General features: G+C 37.7%; 1 protein-coding gene across 1 annotated transcript in view; it reads left to right on the top strand.

Moving 5' to 3' along the window:
* CUL3 (cullin 3) overlaps window positions 1-20,155 on the top strand; it is a 55,199-nt gene extending 35,044 nt beyond the window's left edge. The window contains exons 6-16 of the mRNA XM_066556644.1: window positions 2-230; window positions 1,867-2,012; window positions 4,870-5,046; window positions 6,080-6,250; window positions 7,618-7,725; window positions 10,882-11,006; window positions 11,373-11,469; window positions 12,416-12,550; window positions 17,490-17,676; window positions 18,414-18,559; window positions 19,162-20,155. Of these exons, the coding sequence (XP_066412741.1) occupies window positions 2-230; window positions 1,867-2,012; window positions 4,870-5,046; window positions 6,080-6,250; window positions 7,618-7,725; window positions 10,882-11,006; window positions 11,373-11,469; window positions 12,416-12,550; window positions 17,490-17,676; window positions 18,414-18,559; window positions 19,162-19,293 (1,653 nt within the window). The 3' untranslated portion in view covers window positions 19,294-20,155. The remainder of the gene's footprint in view (window position 1; window positions 231-1,866; window positions 2,013-4,869; window positions 5,047-6,079; window positions 6,251-7,617; window positions 7,726-10,881; window positions 11,007-11,372; window positions 11,470-12,415; window positions 12,551-17,489; window positions 17,677-18,413; window positions 18,560-19,161) is intronic.
* The last annotated feature ends 1,076 nt before the right edge of the window (window positions 20,156-21,231 follow it).

The raw sequence follows: 21,231 nt of genomic DNA, 5'->3' as shown, positions 1-21,231 counted from the left end.
GATGGAAAGTCAGAAATTTTTAGCTGAAAACAGTGCTTCTGTATATATAAAGAAAGTAGAAGCTAGAATTAATGAAGAAATAGAACGGGTGATGCACTGTCTGGATAAATCAACAGAAGAACCCATTGTGAAAGTTGTTGAGAGGGAGCTTATTTCCAAGCATATGAAAACTATAGTGGAAATGGAGAACTCTGGGCTAGTTCATATGCTGAAAAATGGGAAGACAGAAGGTAAGACTGCATCATTTGTGAGACACAAATGCTTCTGATACTGCTTATTGTTTTTAAACATGGGATAAGTCAAGTTTAACATCTGTGTTTCTGTGTAATCATGGAAACATTTAGTAACTGTTTCACAAACATCTGAGAATATTCAGTGACTATTAAATGGCTCTTAAAACAGAGCCCATACACTTAACTTGTTTCTGTTTAGTACCAGATACAGGTAGTTTTTTGGTAAACCAAGTATCTCATGAGAAATATGAGATACTATTGAATACTATTGAATTGAATATTGAATACTACTCTAGTGGTTTTTGTCAGCAGTTGACCATGAGCCATTTTATTTTATTATTTCCATTCCTCTAATATGTATTTGTGAAAATGCATCACAATTTTTTGGCCCACAGGCAGCTATTTTAAAAGTACTTGTGTAAAAGACTTAAACAGAAGCATTGCAGGGCCAATTCTTGGGGAGGGGATGTTGTTGCAGAAAGGAGTTGGCTCTTTCTGAGGATAAGAAGCAGCTTATTGAAGTGGTTGAAACAGAAGGGCTTGGCTCGATTTGCTTTTCCCTAATAGAGGTTAATGTGGGACAGAGTGACTGAATGAAAATATTATGGAAATAGAACCTAAGTTTCTAAAGCAGCATAATGAAGAGAGGGATTGTAGTATATCTATATTTAGAAATCAGTGCTCACTCTAAAGCCATGAGAAATGGGGAACAGCTTTGCTACTCAGATTAATGGCCTTTGTTCATTAAAGCAGCTTCACAATTACTAGGTGATAGAGCACAAAGTGAGCACATTTCCTAGCTGTAAAAAAGAATTACTCTGTTTAAAAAGAAAGTGATAATACTATACTTAAAACTTTCTTCTTTAATATCCAGTTTAGATAACCTTCAGGCTGAGAGTGCAAGGATATTGCAGGGTATTCATAAAATACAGGATTTTGTTTAACTTTTATAGGCCTTGGTTTGATTCAATTAACTAGTAGAGTGGAAATGCTGCTTTGTGAAGATGAGATTTTTCACCAAGGTACAAGGATGGATTGTTCTTTTGGAAAGCAGTGTTCAACCTAAGCCACTTCTCATTATTTTAGGTGGATGAAACACAGTAATGTAAAAGTGTATGACTGGCTTTAAGACAAATATAAATTCAACTCTGAGTTTTTACCAGTTTTTGCTTTTAATACAGAAACAAGCATCTCATTAGTGCTGTCCTATTTGGTTTAACTTGCTTTCAAAAAAAAAAAAGTTGGATGCAATGCTTGATTTTGGGAATGATAATCTTGGAAGCTACTTCTTAAATACCCCTAGAAAGCATAATCTTGCTGAAGGTCTAATAGGTTCACTATCCTTTAGAATTAGCATCATTTTTTGCTGTCCTGGAGGTCAGCAATGACAGGTTCCCTGCTGCAGACAACCTAGAATAATTGAATACAGTCTCTGATTTTCATTTTGATGCTGCTGCAGTCAGCAGCTAAAGCAAAGAGGAGATCAGAAGAATGTGGTGCCTGAGCTGTTACAGGATGCTTTCTGTGGCTCAAGAGGCTGAACTTCAACTGTCAGCTTTAGCTCTGAGATGAATGAGTTACAGAAGTGTAACACACAGAGGTGTCCTGAATAATCTCTCATTCTTCCTTGCAGACCTTGCTTGCATGTACAAGCTGTTCAGCCGTGTGCCAAATGGTCTGAAGACAATGTGTGAGTGCATGAGCTCATACCTGAGAGAGCAAGGCAAAGCACTGGTTTCTGAAGAGGGAGAAGGAAAGAATCCAGTTGACTACATTCAGGTAGTGAAATACTTGAACTTCCTTTTCTTTCCCACATCCCACACGTTAGCAGTTCACCATACACAATTTATAAGGTGTACCTTAGTATTGATTCAAAAGGGGCTGTTATTAATAAGCTACATTTATAAATGTTTTTTAATGTACATTCTCTGAATCTTCAGACATGTTTAGAACTTTCAGTAAAATTGGTTAGAAAGCACATACTAAGTTTTTGTGCTTTTAGTACTTGCTTTTAATAAACAGCTTACTCAGCCTAATTATCTAACTGCTGGAAACTTCTTGGATTTCCCTAAATGCTATGCCTTCAGAGTGGGTTGTATGTCTGCTGACAAATAGCTTTATAGTGTCCACTTTGTTTAATTTTATGTAACATTAGCTATCAGTGTTTATTGAGGCAAAAATCACATGACAATATTTCATGGCAAGCTTAGCTGTGACTGAGAGGTGAATGTGTTTACAAGTCATAACAAATTACTCATTCCATTCTCTGTCTCCATAAGAAACAGAACAGCTCTGCATGTTAAAAGATGTGAGTGTTCTTTCTTGTTCTCTCTCACTAAGTGATGTGTACCATTAATTTATCAAGATCACAAAATATGCTTCAGAATTATTTGTCATCTTTTCTCTTCCATTGTCTCTGAGAAGAAGGTTTGAAATTTGCATATAAAACTTTAGAGTTTATTGAACCTTAAAGCTGTGTTTCTATAGCTGGAAGATGTTTTATATTTCTTGTGAAAGTGTGTATTCATTAAACATTGCATTTTTTTAAAATGTGTGGTTCAAGTCCTTGTGTCTGTTCTTCATGAGAAACATTTAATGTATGTCTGTCAATCTGCTGTTTTGTTTGAAGACAATAACTGTGCTAGAACTGGTTACTCTTTGAAGAAGCCATTTGAGTATAAAAACATTTTTGATTGGATCATTAATTTTCTGGCAATGCTGAAGCAAACTTCTTACCAGGCTTGCACAATAATCACCTCTTCAAGGCCTGGTAAAAAGAAGAGAGAATGCCCTTGAAAATTTATTGGCTTTAATGATTAAGGACTCTTACATTTGTGGTGGTGTGATTTAGAAAAAAATAAAACAGGGGAAGGGGAATGTGTGCAAATTATGTGAAAAATAAGGGTCTGGATTACTTTGAAGTAATTTTAGTTCCTGATGGGCCTAAAGAGGTATCATAAAAAATTTAAGTGAGAAAGACAGATCTAAAAACTTAATTATAAAGATAGTATCAAGGTTTCCTGTCACAAAGGTGGAAGGCAAAATGAGGCTGAGGAAGACTTGCCCATGTGCTTTGGCAGAGCTCAGCCCCTCAGTATGGACTCCAGCATCTCATGAGGATATCCTGGGGCAGGGACTGACATTCAGACTGAAAAACCCCCAGAATGGTTTATCCACCACTTCCACTGAGGGGATGGAAGCAGAGAGGAGTATCTATGAATTGAGAAAGCATCTTGCTCCTTTCATCTCAGCCATGTTCATGTGAATCTGTCAAGGACAATAGCACTAAGGAGACAGACATGGAGGCTGCAATAAATCATCAAGAAAAAAACTCCCTCATAGCTCAGCACTGCTTCCACAACATGACATCACCCTGAGCATAATTGGTGAGATGCTTGCAACAGCATTGCCAGGGGATTAGATTTAAAACTTTGTATAATAGTTTGAAGGGATGTTGAAATGCTTTTGTAATTCAAGGTACTAACAGTTTCTCCTGTTTAACACCAGGTTGTTCAGATGGTGTACTCCTGGAGAGGAGACATGAGCTAACCTTGGTAAACAGAGAGATAGTGGGATTTACTTTGAATTTAAAATTTCTAATACGCATTAATTAGCCTGTCTAAAGATCATTCCTTTAAGTGAGATGGTGAGTTCCTAAGAAATATTACTACTTCTTTGAGTAATTCTTGAATGGCTTCTTTAAGTAACCTCATATGAATAATTTCTTAAGAACCTGAAGACGTAAATATCATTTAAGTTAAAGAGTTTTTGCAGGCAGTGGTTGTCCATGACAAATCTAACTCAAGTGAAATTCTCTCCCCCTGCCTGCCAAATGCTGTCGCAGTTAAAACCTGTGTGTATCATATTTACTTAGCAAGGTGCTCAGGTGATTTTAAGATGCTTCCCCCTTCTAGCTGCAGTTTCTTTAACCTTGAGTGGAGATCTAAAAATGATGCTGAGAGTCCAATGGTTTAGTTCAGAGGAGGCAGTTCAGTTCAGGACCCTAATGCATGTATCTAATTTTCATATGCTCCCAGTGACTCCTAATGATCAGCAAGAAACACACAACTGAATAATGCAGAACATGTCCCTGGATTAAATTAGAGGGAAACAAACACTGACAAGTTTAGGCCTGTTGTTGCAGTGTGTTTTCTCCTCAAACTTGTTCAGTAGCTCTAGGGATGCACTTAATGGGTGCTTAGCCTCAGCTTTCCCATATGCTGTTTATGATACTGACTTTGTCTGTGTTGTTTGAAATAGAAAAGGCTTAATGAGTGCAACAAATACTCCTTTAAGTTGTTGATTCAAAAACACAGGAAGTCAACCTGTTTAACAAGGGTGTTTAAAAAGCTTTCTTAATCTGAGAAGTGTATTATAACAAACTGCACCAGTGTTTGACACCAATATTTTAGCCGGTTTATGTGAAAATTGCTTCTATAAGAGATTCATGGCAGCAATAGAAATTTGAAAAGGCAAATGACATTTCAGATACTTTCTAACAATTCTGAACAGAGAGCATTGCAGAACCTCTGACTGTAGATCTGGTTTTCTCTATAGCCTCATCTATTATTATTGTTTCCCAGCTTACAGCTTCACATCAGTGAAAATGGTTTTGCTTTCTTCTCATTTTTGACAGGGTTTGCTGGACTTGAAGAGTAGGTTTGATCGCTTCCTCCAGGAGTCTTTCAATAACGACCGGCTCTTCAAGCAGACGATTGCGGGTGACTTTGAGTACTTCCTCAACCTCAACTCCAGGTCTCCAGAGTACCTCTCATTATTTATTGATGATAAGCTGAAAAAGGGAGTCAAGGGGGTAAGTATAAATCAGCTCAAAATATCATGCTTTTTGTGCTGTCAACTTGGATGGAATTAAACTAAGCTGCTTTTTGCAGAATTATTTTTATATTAAGAGAAATTATAATTTTACCTTAAAAAGGTGTATGTAACATGTCTGAGCTCATAACACTTTAGATCTAAACTTACAGAAAAATCAGGCATAAGGAAGTCTTTGTGGCTTGTCACCACTCTCTGAAGCAGCATACCTGAACTACTTATAGCAGATACTGTCTCAAAAAACAATTAGGTTGTGGTAGATTCTGCAGCTCTCTTCTTTTCAAACCTTATGTATAATTTCCTTAAGTATATTTATAGTTTGGCAGCTATGCTCATTATCTCATAATATCTTTTGAAAATTAATTTGGTTAGAGAAAAGGGTTTGTCTTTGCTGCTTTTTACTGGTTTTACATACCAGAGAACTGTTACCATATCTGTGTTCTCATTCTGAGTACATCTGTTGCCTTCAGTCTTAGCTTCTTTCATGACATTTTCTGAGGTACAGAATCCAGACTGGACAGGATGGTTCAGCTGAGGCTTCAGTTACTCTAAATAAAACTTAGTATTAGAGCATACAACTAAGACATTGGGAATCAAATAGTAAATCTTGTTTTTTTATAAAACAAATAATCGTTTTATTTGTGTGGCACTAGGCAGGCTTTGCAAAAGATGTCTTAACAGTAAAAAGCTTTCATTCCAAATGAACTTTTCTACTCCTAATACTGATTTCCCTCATGCTGTTTTAAACTTATCCAGGAACTTTTACTGTATTTATCAAATTCTACTCAGTCATTGTTTCCCTTTTCCCTTGCTCTTGCCTTTCCCTTCATTTTAGATCTATTTCTTACTCCACTTTATTGAGTTAGTGCTGTTCTTTAAGCTGTCAATCATATATTGGACCAGTTTTGTTGGCTACTGTTAGACCATCTGCTGCTGTGAATTATTTGAAGTACTTAGGTTGTGTAAGACACTTGTGCTGGAAGATTAAAACCAGCAAATTATTTCTTTTACAGCTAACAGAGCAAGAAGTAGAAACTATATTGGATAAGGCAATGGTTTTATTCAGGTTTATGCAAGAGAAAGATGTTTTTGAACGCTATTACAAGCAGCACTTGGCAAGAAGGCTTCTCACAAATAAGAGTGTTTCAGATGACTCTGAGAAAAATATGATCTCCAAATTAAAGGTAAGACAGTACTTGTATAATTTTAGGGGGGTTTCTTTCTTTTTTTGTTTTCCATAAATATGGTTCCTTCTGGTTTTACATGAGACATACAGATAACATAATCTTAATGGCTGCTAAATACAGAGCAGATTTTGAAAGCCCCGACAGAAACTACAAAAGATTTTTCAAATATTTTCATGGAAATAAAGGAAGGAAGTACTGAAAAGCCCCTGTGATGAGAGTGCAACCTAGAAAACAATTTTTTTTCCAAGTTTTTAAATAATAGGAGAACTGCAGTGACTGAATTTGAAGACTATGTTTTGTCCTGGATTTTCCATTATTTGCAGTACAGTTTTGTTACTGCTTGTATTGTTGTTTTTTAGTTGTCTCCATCAGCAGACTGGTGATAGTGCTCAATTCCTTTTTGATTAAGTGGTTTGAAAAAAAAAAACCTTCATATCAGTCTTTAGAAACACATTTTCCTTAGCTGAGTAAATACTGATTAAATAGACCACGAGATGGAGAAGAATGTAAAGCCTAAAGTTGAACAGACCTTAAACAAAGTTCTATTGCAGCTTCTTCTCAAGTTGCATGACAAAGAATTAGAGCACTTCTGAAGCAGAGGGATCCTAAAACTGCACTGCTGCTTATTTTTGAACTTCGTATTCTATCAGTGAGCCAAGCCTGTTTGTATCAGATTTCTCCAAATTTCTCAGTATTAATTCCTTCTCAATTACCTCTCCACCACTTTGAGCCTGGTGATTCAGAAAGCACAGGGCACACATGCATTTGCAAGATGAATCAGTGCACATAAGGTGCCCTCTTTTCTTACAGAGCTGCAGAGTGGTCAGGATGCTGAATCTAGCAGGCTTCCTTTCCCATCTGTTCCCAGTATGTGTTAGAAATGGGCACACAGTCCTGCCTGTGCACATCTGTCCGTGTGCAGGTGTTCCTGATTCTCACAAGGCCTAGGAATCTTGCTGGGTAGTCTGCAGTCAGCCTTCAAAATAAAACACTCCCAGGACAACAGAGGTTTCCTTGTGATATAAATAGGGTCATTCCCCTTTACAGAATTGTGCTAAAAGCAGGTGAAAGTGCATGTCTTGATTTGATAAGCTTTCACAGTTTTTTTAATATGATATAGAAATCTAAGACATAAATACAATAATGGAGAAAAGAGAAGGAAAGCAAGATCTGTGTAGGGTTAGATCTTTGTACAAGGTAGGAGTCTTTTCTGAGAGCTGAATGTAATGCAAATGGAAATTCCAGTAACCAAAAGTACAGAAATGTAATTTTGGGGATTTATAAGCTAACTTTAGTCTTGCAGTTTGCCTGTCAGAAGCTTTGTTATCATAGTGCTGGTACAACAAATGATTTTGTGGTTTTAGACTGAATGTGGATGTCAATTCACGTCGAAACTGGAAGGAATGTTCAGGGACATGAGCATCTCAAACACAACGATGGATGAGTTCAGGCAACATCTTCAGGCAACAGGGGTAAGTGCTGGGGTCTGTGTGCTTGATCTTTTGCTTCAGTACAAACCCTGCAGCTGTGTCCATTCTTGTGCTTGTGCTTCTTCATTTGCTGGAAAATGTGTGTGCTGAGGACTTGGTCAGCTTGTGCAGCTTGGTCCTTTTTCCACTGTGTGCCTTATCTTATAAAGTGTATCAGCATTTCCTGAAATGCCAGAGTCAGCTGGGACTTCCATCCACAGCTCAAGAAGTGCCAGTTCCATTCCATAAAATCTGTGTGTCCAAAAGGCTGGGCCGTGGCTGCGCGGCTCAGCGGCTCTGCCGGGCGGCACCGCCAGGGGGCGCCCTGTGCCCGCCCCCCGGCTGCCAGCTGTGCCCGTACCCCCCATCTGTGCCCGTACCCCCCAGCTGTGCCTGTCCAGCTGTGCCCGCCCCCCGGCTGCCAGCTGTGCCCGCGTGCCCGCCCCCCGGCTGCCAGCTGTGCCCGTCCCCCCAGCTGTGCCCACCCCAGTATTGTGCCCCTGAGTATTTCTCAGAAAAGCCTCCCATTCTTCAAGGTTAATGGTCAGTTGTGATGTGTATTTCTTGCTAAGAGCAAGAAAAATGCTGCATGCTGCAGGTATTTGCAAAGCACACCATCTCAAGTTGAGCTTTCCTGGCACAATCAATGCCTTTGTTAAAACTGCTATTTTATTGCAGATGTCAAAATTTAGTTTTTGAAGTTTTCTTGCAAATTGTCAAATATTGATTTAGTTGTTTAATTAGAAAAATTACACCGCCTTGTAAGAGTAGGCTCCTGGAGTATTTTAGGGAGACATCATTCTTTTTGAGATATCAGTTTACTTTCTCTAAAACATTATTTTTTTTGTACTGATGCTCAGTAACACTTAATAGTATATAATAAACAGCCAAGTAGTTCCCTGTGTGCAGGTAAGTAGGGTCAGTACATGAACCTGTTTGGGTCAGTTTCAGAAGTCTGGATGCCAGGAATATTTTCATGGATAAACTCTGTCCAGTGTCCCTGGTTGTGCAAGGTGATACGAAGTCTTTGTTGTCTTGAAGCAGTTGGCTGAAATCCTCCTCATCAGCATTCTGTGACTCATCATGAGTGGGAGAACAGCATGTTCTCTAAGGGGATTCAGAAAAGGATGGAGAGGAATTGGATAAAGGTGGTTTTGGACAGGCAGCTTTACTACTGGTTTGTTTGGTTTCTCTGCTTTAGAGGCTAGTCATGTTTTGCTTCTGGAATGCTTGTAATATAAATTTCAATAAAAATTTGTTGGAGTATTCCCCTTTTTTGGTAGCATGGCAGGCTTGGACACGTAGGGAAAGAGGGGGTTGTGCTTAAAGATTCATATACACGACAATCTTAAAATAAATGAGTTAATAAATGATATCTCTATCTTCTTTTTAACTATATACAGCTAAGAAGATGAATTTAAAATGTTAACAGATGTTCTGTTAGGCTTTATTTAAAACTACTTCTTTCTCTTGGCAAGATACCAGCAGTTTATGTGATGGTTTCCTTGTGGTCAGCCTAATCGTGGCCTTTTAATGAAATTTCCAGAAGTACTATTCAGGAAATGCAGGAAGATTTGGGGGATTTTGTTATTGTTAAATTGCTGGTGATACTGTGTTTTTTATTAAATAGTTTGTTCTGCTCCTTTTTAAACAGTTTCAGTACCTTGAATGTGTACAGTGCCTCCTAGAGGTGTCAGGCATCTGCTTTTCTCACAGTAATCCCACCTGCAAAGTTTCCTTCTGGATCCTCTATCCTGAGATACAGGCAGTGCCAAGGGCTGTGTAGATGATTGATTTGCTCTCAGAAAGTGGAAAGCTCAGCACCAGGGGAAGTCCAGGCTTAGAGATTGAGAAATTTCTGTAACTGTGATCCTGGAACACTTCTTGGGGTTCTGTAAAGACTGGGTCACTTCAGGGTACTTTCCACTAGTTCATACCATTTTCATGCTGAAAAGACATCTTGTAAAATAAAGTGCTGCCAAATTTTTTTGTGTTACCAACTGCTTAGTGCTTATCATGTAGGATGGGAGACATTCTGAATTAGTGCTCTGTTCTGGTCTGGCAAAGACCAAAAATTTTTGGGAAATTGTTGCCATCTCAGCTCAAATGTTTCGGTTCCAGATAAATATATTTTCTGTATCTTTCTGTCTGCACTGATGGCCTTTTTCCACACTTTGTCTGGAGGAAGAAAACTGTTGAAACTTGCTGAGGTTTGTCAGAAGTTTCCTGGGCACAAGCTGGTTGGTGCACACAGACTTTCAGTACACACAATACAAAAAACTCTTCTGTAGTGCATGGAAATGCTGCTCTGCTATTGGATAGTGAAAGTTAGAGTTCAGGTAGCAGTTTTTGACCTTCTAAAACATAATGTGTTCTATTTCTGTGTAGTGGATTTATGTAAGTTGAATATTGTTTGCTTTGGGTTTTTTTGCCCATAATGTGTGTTCTTTGAAGGTATTGGTTCTACCTCCTAAAGCTGAAAGTAGTCCATTTTAAGCTTAATAATGCTCAGCTTAGTTGGGATACCTAATGAGGATTATGTATCACTGGTAGCCAGACCTTTATCATCTACGAACACATCTTTATAGATCAGCACTTGAGCTGGGGAATGTTTCCTCACCAGTGCTGAATATTCAGAGTCATGGCTGTCCTTAGGGAAAGGGAGTAGGTGGGCTGTGCAAAAGTGAGTCACTGTTGGCATTGCAGTCCAGAGATAAGCTCCCTATGGTTCAATATTAGATAAGCAGTATCTCCTCCCTTCTTCCAGAGAGTACATTTAGAAAGAGTTATTTTGAAACTGACACATTTCATGCAACCCAGCTTTATTGCATGTCATCAAAAAACCCATTTACAAAGATTTGTTGTACGTATCACAAGTTCTGTTTATGATCACACACACTTAGTTCTTGATTAAGAATTCCTTTTGTTCAATTCTGTGTGCTCTTAAATGCCAGAGGGGAATAATGTAGAGGATTTTTGCTGTACCATCTATTCTGATAGTGATGAATCAATGTATTTGTCTGGTTTTGTAAAAAGAATGTTTACAGATATGTCTAATTCTTTTGTAGCTAGACAAAATTCTAAATATTTTACACTGATACAAAGTGGTGAAACATGGTCTTGTTTTAAAATAGTGTGTTTTCTTCCAATTACCCCTAGGTCTCACTAGGAGGTGTTGATCTCACAGTGCGTGTCCTCACAACAGGTTACTGGCCTACCCAGTCAGCCACACCAAAGTGCAACATCCCTCCAGCTCCCAGACATGCTTTTGAAATATTTAGAAGGTATGTATTACTGCAGATTTTTAGGTAGAGGTTTACGAAGAAACTTTCTAAATTTACCTGTACAAATTTTTTTTACCTGCACAGATTTTTTTTTAATGCTTTAACAGCTTTACTGTTAAAGATGTGCTGGCAAACTGTTCTTTTTCAGCTTATGTAAAAATTGGAGAATGCAATACTTGTATTATGATGCCTGAGGTTTTGAGAGATTTTTAAATAAAATTCTGACACAAGTTAATGTTTTGAAAAGGCAAAAAAGTTTTCAGAATGTCCTCAATAGCTCCAAAAGGCTATGTAACTTTTTAAATTTATTTTCTCTTCAATACAAAATGTGAGCTATATATTGTTTTCATTTCAATTCTATTACAGGTTTTATTTAGCCAAACACAGTGGGCGACAGCTGACACTCCAGCATCACATGGGTTCTGCAGATCTCAATGCCACTTTCTATGGGCCTGTTAAAAAGGTAGAGAATCAAGATTATATAAATATTGTATCTCTTGTTACAAGTAAGCAAATGCAATTTTTTTGTAACTTCAGAATTTTGTAAAATAGAAGCAAACCCATTGAGAATGTAATAAGAAAAAGATGCCTTCCATCAGCCTTATAGTCTGATTCTTTCTGTGCAGTAGTTTTGCTTTGACTTTTTTTTCCCCTCTGAATTTAATTTGACTGCATCACTCAGCATCATCTTTTACTTGTAGAAAAGTAATAAATGTGATCTTGAAGGGACCTCAGCTGTTTAAGCGGTTTGGATTTTTTTGACTGTCAGTGAAAAGAAACTTGTTACTTATAAGCCAAGTTTAGCCTGCTTTTTATATGCAGAGTGCACTGTAGACAACATTTTTTCAAAACCAGAGTTTATAGAAGTACAATGCTTAATTTGTATATGTACAAGAAAGGAATTTTATAGTGATTAGACCAGTACTAAAATGCTAAGCTGGAACTAGTAATGGTATGATGCTTGGGGATGTAGGAGGCGCTGCAAATTGAAAGCAAAATTCTTACAACAAAGTATTAATAACATGCACTTGTGAGGATGTTGAAATTTTGTTACTGTGGGGTAAATAGGTTGATAACTTTAAAGGTAAGCTTAAGAAAACTTGAAGGGGGTGGATAAGTAATGGAACAGGGGCCTCAGAGGTGGTGGAGTCTCCATCCTTAGCAATGGTCAGTGTTTGATTGGTGGCTGTAGATGGCCTGGCCTGGGCTCTGTATGGAGCTCAATCTCCCTGGCATTGTAAGGCAGCTGCTGGAGGAGCATCCTGGCCATGCCCCCAGGTGTTTGCCTTTCTGTCACTTCTGTAGGCTGATCTCCTGGAGAAATGTTTCACATGAAATTTTCATCTTACCAGGATAAAACACTTTTCAGTGAAGAGTAATCTAACAGTAGTTTTGGAATTTTAAAATAGGAAGATGGCTCAGAAGTCGGTGTAGGAGGTGCCCAAGTAACTGGCTCAAACACACGGAAGCACATATTGCAAGTCTCCACTTTCCAGATGACAATATTAATGCTATTTAACAACAGAGAAAAATACACTTTTGAGGTAAGTGTGTGGGTTTCTCACCTGATTCTAAGTAACTGGTTTGGGCACTTTCTTGTCCTCTTGAGTTAGGCATTTGAAGATCAGGTGCCTCTCATTTTATTTGAGTATGGATCAGGCCAAGCAGATCATTAGCAATGCACCTGGGAAGCAGTTCTTGGGGAGGAAATTATGCGGGAGCTGAAGGTTTCAGAAATGTTTGAGAATTGTGAGTGTGGTTGTTCTAGGCCATTGAGCTGTAGAAAAGCTGAAGTTGAAATGCAGCAGGTGGCTCCATTTCCTCATTTTGTCTTTGAGAAGCTGGATTTAGAGGCCAAAGGGTGGAGAAGGGTTTGTATCCTGGCTTCTTGGATACATAAGTAAAATTGGCAGGCTGGACCGAGCTTGGAGAATGAATCAAAGAATTTCCAGCCCTTCTCTGAGCTGATCAGCCAGAAAGGACAGTGAAAAAGGGTCTGGATAGATTCTTAACAAGGAGACTAGAGGGGTGTTGCTGGGAAAGTCTGAAATGTCAGCTAAGAGACGATGACGATGATGATGATGATGATGATGATGAAGGCTTAAGGAGAGGAGGAGGATCATGTGCTTTGTTGTGTGGGCACTATATTGTTTAGATAAATTGATAGTTTTGTTTTGGACATTATCTTCTGTTTGAGAGAGCATTGGCAGCCTTGAAAAGCAGTATGGGTGCAGTTTGAAACAGTTGATTTCCAGGTTTTCTCATCTGCTTTTGACTGTGCTATGCATAGTAATCATCTGCCTTTTTGTTTGGATTGTGTTTTCAGCTTACTTGGCATGCTTCTAGCCTGTTAATAAAGAAGGTTTCTTTGAAATGGTCTCAGTAGTGATTAAGGAAGGCAGGATTTGATAAGGGACTTTTAATACACTACTGATAATTTAGAACATTATTTTAGAACACAAAGTCCTGTGTGTTATGAAATCCATTGCAGGAGCATTACAGCTTTGAGTACTTTGCAGAATATTTGAGGGAGTGAAAACAAGGAGGGGAACTTAACAGCTCACTTTTTTTCTTGAAGCTGATTTTGAAATTGGGCTGGTAGCTGCCTTTTTCCACCAAATTGAAAGCTTAATGAGTAGTAGAGCCTTACCTACATATGAATAAGTAACACTTGGGAGAGCAGTGAAAAATACAGTTTTTAATACATGCTCTAAATTATACTTTATTTTACCAAGACCAGGTGATAGAGAAATATGTCCATCTGCTTTTAGGTTGTATGTTTTGTTTATTTCTGGTTTGGGAGTTCTTAAGCTCTTGCTTTGTGTCCCACTTGAACTAAAACGTTAAGGAGGCATATTTGTGTTCTTTGGTTTCTTTGGTGAAGTGTGTGGGAGCTGTCTTTAACCCCAGCCAGGAAAGCTTATGAAAACTTCAGAGGAGAATGCATTTTATCTTTGTTCATTGATTATTGGACACCCTGATGAACTGCTGAGTGCTGGACACCCATTCCTTCTCTCTTGTGTCAGATGAGTGCTTTCAGTGCAGCAGAGCACGTGAGCTGACTTGTGTGTGCTGCTGTATCCTAAAACTGTCTGATACACAAAGTGTTTCTGCAGATTCACAGCTCAACAGATTCATCTGAAGTTGCCTTCACAGCTGAACAGACTTTGCCGTTTTATTTTGCATTCAGTGTGATTATTAATTGCAAACTTGATAAGATCGTCATAATAATCCTAATAACCATTAGGCCATGTGATTGAGGAAAAAATGGGATACTGATAATGCAAAAATTATCCATAAAATACTATGGAAACTTAAAAGATTGCTGCATAGAAAAATTTCTTCACAAAAAAGTGTATACATTTATTGTAGTCCTGCACAGCAACATTTTATTTGTATATGCAAAATAGCTATTGGCCATATAGATGTAGGTTAATGCTTCTGAAGTGGAAGAGGAAGAATCTTCATGCAGGCCTTCTAAGAATGCTAATTTTTTCTACAAATTCAATTTCTAATCAAGTCTTATACTCAACATATTTTTCAGTTGATTTACATTACAGCTCAGTATTTTAAAAGGTGAGATACTCACTTTTTGTAATGGCATCAGAAATAAGCATGATTCTTTATGTTTAACAAACAGGAAATACAGATGTGACCATAGTAGAAGTTGTGGAATAATTCCACAAAAATGAGAAATTAGAACCGTAAACTAGATATTAGAACTGTAAACGAAATTCCCTCTTTTGCTGTATTCTCTGGAAGGCAGACAAGTTGCAGTCTGTAAATTAAACTAAAAATACTTTTTATTATAAAAATGATAAAATTATTTTCCTTTTTTTTTTCCTGCACATTTTCCTTCTAATAATCTATTTTCTTGTATAGAACTGTCAGAGTTCCATACCTGGAATGATTTCTTTTGTAGCCCCCAGATAGAGCTATCACTTGATAATATTTTAGCACTGAGATTGTGTAATCAGTACTACTCCTGTGGACAAATCTAATGTGGTTTTTAAAATAAGGCATTTTTGGAGATGAGGAAGAAGTATACATTTCTCACTGCTACATCAAATATCTACATAAAAATATGTTCAGGAAAACATTATGCTGCAGGCTGAGGGAAAGAGAGCACAGGAACATCTGTTATTCCCATTTACATTCATAGCTGCATTTTTTTTATTCAGCTTGAAATTTTTGGCTCCTTCTGAGGCAGCATATTGCAGTGCAATTCTTTGTGGTCCTTACTTTAATGCTGGGTCATAAATTCTAAAAGTGAAATAGTTCAAGTGTGTTCATGGCTCAGTGTGAAGTACAACAGCAAATAGTGGTTTATATAAGGATAGGTGGCATGAAACCCCCTCAAATTCCTTTTTGCTCTTTGTTTCACTTTTGTTAAAAGCAGAGTATGTATATATGGCTTTGTAGAACTGATGTAGTTTTGAAAGGATTAATTTAAATGTTGATCAAAAATCAAAGTTTGGGAGCCTGCATGTCACTGGCATTACATCATTAATAAGCTGGGTTTCGTTTGTAGCCTTTAAGGCTTTTCATTTATCTAAGCTCTAAAATCTTGCACCTTCCCTTGGTTTGGTAAATTTTGTGCTGATCAGTCCATTTCAGTAAGGTTTTTTTGTTGTGACCATGTAAAGGATTATAGCTTCTTGGGATTTTTTTTTTAATACTACTTTGTACTGAATCTGAAAAAAATGTGTGAATGTGACAACCGTGTTTGAAATAAAGCAGCAAAGGAAGAAATAGTAACTTTCTATGAGCAACTTGGGAAGAAATTATTTGATACTAGGAAATAGTTAAAATATGTGGATATTCACAACTTCAAATGGTATAAGTATTTCTGAATGCATTATGCTAAGAATACTCTTAGGAACATTATAGTATTTCTTAATCATCTATAAGCAGAAGGTACCAAAACCCCTGATTTTTTTATTTTTTTGACTGGGTGATTTTATTCTTTTTACCTCATTCCAGTTCACTTGACCTTATGTCAAAAACAGTTTTATGTGGCTTCACATAAAGTCACCACCTCTGTGTGTAGTGTAAAGGTGAAAAATAATGCCCATTTTGTCTGAGTCTTGGCATCACAGAGAGCTGGTAGTGAGGTGCTGTGCATGAGGTGCAGTCTAATTCTTGATTAAAGTCTGAGTCAAAGCCACTACATCCAAATCATTTTTCTTGTATGTTGTCAGTGGTGCCTGAAGACAGAAAAGTGGCTGTTTTTTCTGGGTTGATTTAAGAAATAACTTGAGTACACTCAAGAAATAACATTATTTGATAGAATTTAGTTTGATTCTTCTGGTCACTCTTTAAAGACCTTTTAACAAGTTGTTTATAGTTCTTTACAGATCTTAGCATTTCGATCACTTGGAGTTGTTACTGTTTTTAAGCTAAGGTCATCACATGGACTTGTGCGCCACGAGAATCAGGAATTTATGGGGACAAAAGGGCTTGATACTGCCCTTGGAACCAAAGTTGGGGAAGCTGAGAAAGGGATAGCTCTTGGGGACAGCTGCTTGTCTGCAAGGTTTGTTTTTTCTCTTTAGCTCCTACAAGCCCCTCAAGAGTCTGAATAAGAATGTGAAATCAGAAGTGTCTGCAGTTTCCTCAGGCTAGAAATAGGAAGAAAAGAGATGAGAAGAAATGAACTTTTACTGAAGAGAGCTCAGGAAACACATAAGGTCTGAGAGAGCAGCATAGTTAGCCTTCTCCTAGAGCATATTAAGGCATCATTCTGCATCCAGTGTAATTTATTTACTAGCTCAGGACCACTGTTGACTTGCCTAACATCCATCTCTCAGCTGACTCTTGAGAGCACTGACAGAGGTACACCAGGTTATGTACACGTTTTACAGTCTTCTTCAAAATTCATATATTTGCTGCACTATAATGGGCTCTTTTTGTATTTCACCTGGAGCAGTCCTAGCCAAAGGCATCTGGGCTGTAAATAAATTGTTGGAGCTATTCAGAAGGGAGGTATGATGATCTAGGGTATTTGTCTGCTACAGTGAAACCAGACATTGTTTGCTCCATTTGTAAAGATCTCTTTTAGCAGCGCGGCTGAACACAAAAGTATTTGTGCATCTCTTGGTCAGGAATGGTCATGAATGGTCATGAACATCATGGATGTTTTCCATCACTGAGTTAGTCAGAAGGTTTGGTTTTGCCCTGTTCAGCAAACCCCGGAAACAGTTAACAAATCCTTTCAGCCCTCTCAGAAGTTACAGGGAAATGGAACAGCTGGCTATTCATTCTTCTCCTTCAGCTCGTGGTGACTGTTCATGTGACAGAATTCACTGAGTGTTGACCCAGGTGGATCATTTTGCACAGTACCCACTGAGACCTTGCTGCTGAACGAGTCCTGACCTTTCAAGTGCCACAACTATCACAGTTTTACTTTAAGCAATCCCTGATGTTGTGTGCAACACACAAACTTCTGCCACAGCCATGAGCTAACAAAGTATTCTTCTTTAGGAAATTCAGCAAGAAACTGATATCCCTGAAAGAGAACTGGTTAGAGCCCTACAGTCCCTTGCATGTGGCAAACCAACACAACGTGTCCTCACAAAAGAGCCCAAGTCAAAAGAAATAGAAAATGGTCACATATTTACAGTGAATGATCAGTTCACATCGAAACTACACAGAGTCAAGATTCAGACGGGTAAGTCAGCTTTATATTCTACTCTCTTGCAGTCTGCCCTAAAACTTCAAATTATCTTTTGCAGGATTGATGTCCATAGAGGTAAAAGGAGAGAATTTTTTTTTCTTGGTGATTAGTTGCATCAAAATGAAAATTCAAATGCCAAGAACAGTATGGAAGTCAGTTAAGCCTTTTACTTTACAAAATTTGTAATTATCTCTTACAGGAAATACTGAAAGAAAAATAAAATCCAAATTAAATAATAAAATGAAAAATATGCTACTGATTGATTCAGAAATAGGAAAATTGCCTCATAAGTTGCTGTACTTCAGTGAAATGAGTGATGTTTTTAGCCCATGATACAACAGCCATTTTCAAGTACCAGGTAGCTTATAATGGTTTTGGGCAGTGATTTGGGTTTAACAAATAAGGGAAGCTGAGTGTATAATAACCACTTCATTAGCTTATAGCAGTGCTGGTGCTTGTGCCTGCAAGCAGATTTGAGTACTGTTCAAATTTTAACATAGTCGTAATTAAATAACAGTTTGTTATCTTGTCAGTTGCTATCAAAATATGCCAGAAAGTGTTAGTATGTTCTTGTGGCTGCTTTTCATTTAAACAAAAAAAATCAACTTTGAAAATGTCAAAACTCAGGAAAATATAACTTGATGTCTAGATGAAATAAATAGTGAAGCTAACACACAATGAAACACATTTTAATTTTGCTAACATAATTTACATTCTCTATTTTCTTTAAGTTGCTGCCAAACAAGGAGAATCTGATCCAGAAAGGAAAGAAACAAGGCAGAAAGTAGATGATGACAGAAAACATGAGATAGAAGCTGCTATAGTTCGGATAATGAAATCTAGAAAGAAGATGCAACACAATGTGCTAGTAGCAGAGGTATGCTGGTACTGAGTTTTGCTTTTGCTATTATCTCATTAAAGTTACACAGCTCTTACTAACATGATTCTGAAAGGCTTTTGAGGGATGCTGTATTTAACCCATCCTTTCTTTTCTCCATGTCTCTCTGAAGACACCTAAATCCTTACTCTTCACTTTAGGATGTACTCACGGGTGTATCTAATTTTCCTTCCTACTTTTAGTGCTGCTTGGATGTTAAATTGCTTGAAAAGCAAACCAGTGTGCTTTACATTATTTTTGGCTTTGATCATGTTACTGAGCAGAGAAGCAGTCCTGCTGCTTTTCACTGCTAAGCTCACACAGCTCCAGGACATGACACATTTTGCCCTCCTGAACTCCCTCAGAGCTGTGAAACTGGGAGCATTCTCAGGTTGTGACCATGCCTCTGTGGAGCTTTGAATCATACCCCAACATGAGCAAGCAAGTGGAGGCACTGTCAGAAGTCTGCAAGCTGCTTTTTATGCTCTGTAGCTGTCACCATCTCTGTGTTAATACATTTTTCTGGTTGTTGTGTTCTGTTAGGGTACATCAAGATCTTCCTTGCGCTGTGATTTTATATTGTTGGCTTTATTTTGTTTTAGGTAACTCAGCAGCTGAAGGCCCGATTCTTACCAAGTCCAGTTGTTATTAAAAAACGTATTGAAGGACTTATTGAGAGAGAATATTTGGCACGAACACCTGAGGATCGCAAAGTATACACTTACGTAGCATAAAATGCGTTCAGAAAATTTGATTTATTCTTGGACTATACTCTTCGCATGAACTGGGAAGTTCTTTTAAATCATTAATATTAAGACGACCATCTTCTCTATTAAATTACAGTACATGTTCTAGACCATTCAGATCAAGCCTTTTACTCCTTTTGAGAGTTTTTGACATGAATTAATTGAGCTTCAGGCTTTTCAACGTTATCCCTGTAGAGATCATCCTTACAATTCTTCGGGAAAATGTGAATGTGCTGCGTTTGTTTTCAATACTGTATGAAAACAGAGAAATAAAAATGACTTTAGAAAATACAGCTCATTTAAAAAAATAAATTTGTTGGAATTTCATTTCCCCAGATCTTCAGTGTTGATGTAAATGTGTTTCTGTAGTGTTGCTTAGCACTTCGCGCATTGTATAAGTTGGGTTTAAAAGAAACCACAAGTGGTAAGGCAAAATTCCCACTTACCTTGCTCTGCTTCAAATGTTTTTTTTTTTAACTAGACATGTTTAATTTAAATACTTGCTAATTTTTTGAAGACCCAAGAAGACAACTTGAGCATGCTTCACTCTTCCAGCTGCACTCACTGTTCCAACAACATGAATCAGGAACTTCTGGGGGCTCAGAAAAGACCGTAATAATTTTGGCTTTCCCTTCTGTAATTTGAGTTCTTCTAAATTAAACTCTATATTGATTAGGTTTTTTCTGGTTTCTTTATAGGAAAAAGGACAAGATTTTAGTGTGTATAAACTGTATAATAATTTTTGCTGTTGTACTCACTGCTGATGGTGGATTGTACAGGGCGATGTTTTTATTTCACTAAATGTAGACAAAATAAATTTAAAATAAATGGATTTAGTGTACACAAACAACTAATTCAAGTGTGTTAGAGTACAGGGTTGACAATCTTTGGAATTAAATACTGTCCCCTGGGGATGTACTGGGATTATATTTTGTTAATAAACATCATAGATGGAGCTGTAGCCCCAGGGCTTCCCATCATAAATGCATATTTCAGGAGATTAAAGTGAAGCCAGCGTGCACTATTTGTTTTTAAAAATGCATTTTAAACATGCAATAAAAAATTGTTACTGTAATGAAATTTTTAGTTCTTACCCTGAAACTTTTTTTCTTCTTGACAGTATGCTGCAAAAATAGATTAAAAATAGCAGTTTGGTGGCATCATTCTTCTCACAGTTAGAAATTTTTGAGTGTGCATTGTACTGCAGTTTTTATTAAACCGACATTCCAGTGCACATATTCTTTGCTTTCCCAGCATAACTATTTTTCTGCTTTAATTCAAAACAGTATTTTTTGTCTTGGTTCATATTACTTTCACCCATAGATCTTGATAAATCTAGTTGGGATGGGCTTTCTAATATGAAGAGCTGGAAATGAAGCAAAAAGAAAAGCTTGGTTATAGAGCATCTGCCAGAGCAGTTCTTGATGGGCTGTGCTGAACAAGTGCATGGTGCTGGTGCAACATTTCAGTGTGACTGGAGGGTGTTTTTCACAATGTGTCCCCACAATTTTAGCCCTCTGCAGCCTGTTAAGGTACAAGTCCTGGCTGCTGTTCAAGAGCAGGATATTTCTTCTAAAGAGAGGGACTGGAATTAGGATGATATTTTTGACTATTTGGAAGCTTTATTTATGAAGCTTTAAGTTTACTGCACACCCCCAACACACCTACACACCCACAGAGTAGTTTTTGAACCAGCAGAAGGAGGTGGTGGCTGAAGAACTTTCTTGCCTTGTCCATCAGGAATTTAGCCCCAAAGGAAAGAGCTGGACCATTGGCCCTATTGAAAAGGTGTTTTCTGGCTGTTACTAAAACACCTTTGTCTCTGCACAGGGTATGCAAATCTTAGTAGAGATGTGGTCATTGTACAGCCAGTACAACAGTACTAAACACAGGGAGCTGATCTGGGGTTTTGATTTTGTTTAAAGT

This window comes from Molothrus aeneus, chromosome 10 (genome assembly GCF_037042795.1).
Source record: "Molothrus aeneus isolate 106 chromosome 10, BPBGC_Maene_1.0, whole genome shotgun sequence".
In the NCBI taxonomy this organism is placed as follows: Eukaryota; Metazoa; Chordata; class Aves; order Passeriformes; family Icteridae; genus Molothrus; species Molothrus aeneus.
This window is presented reverse-complemented; position numbering and strand designations above follow the sequence as displayed.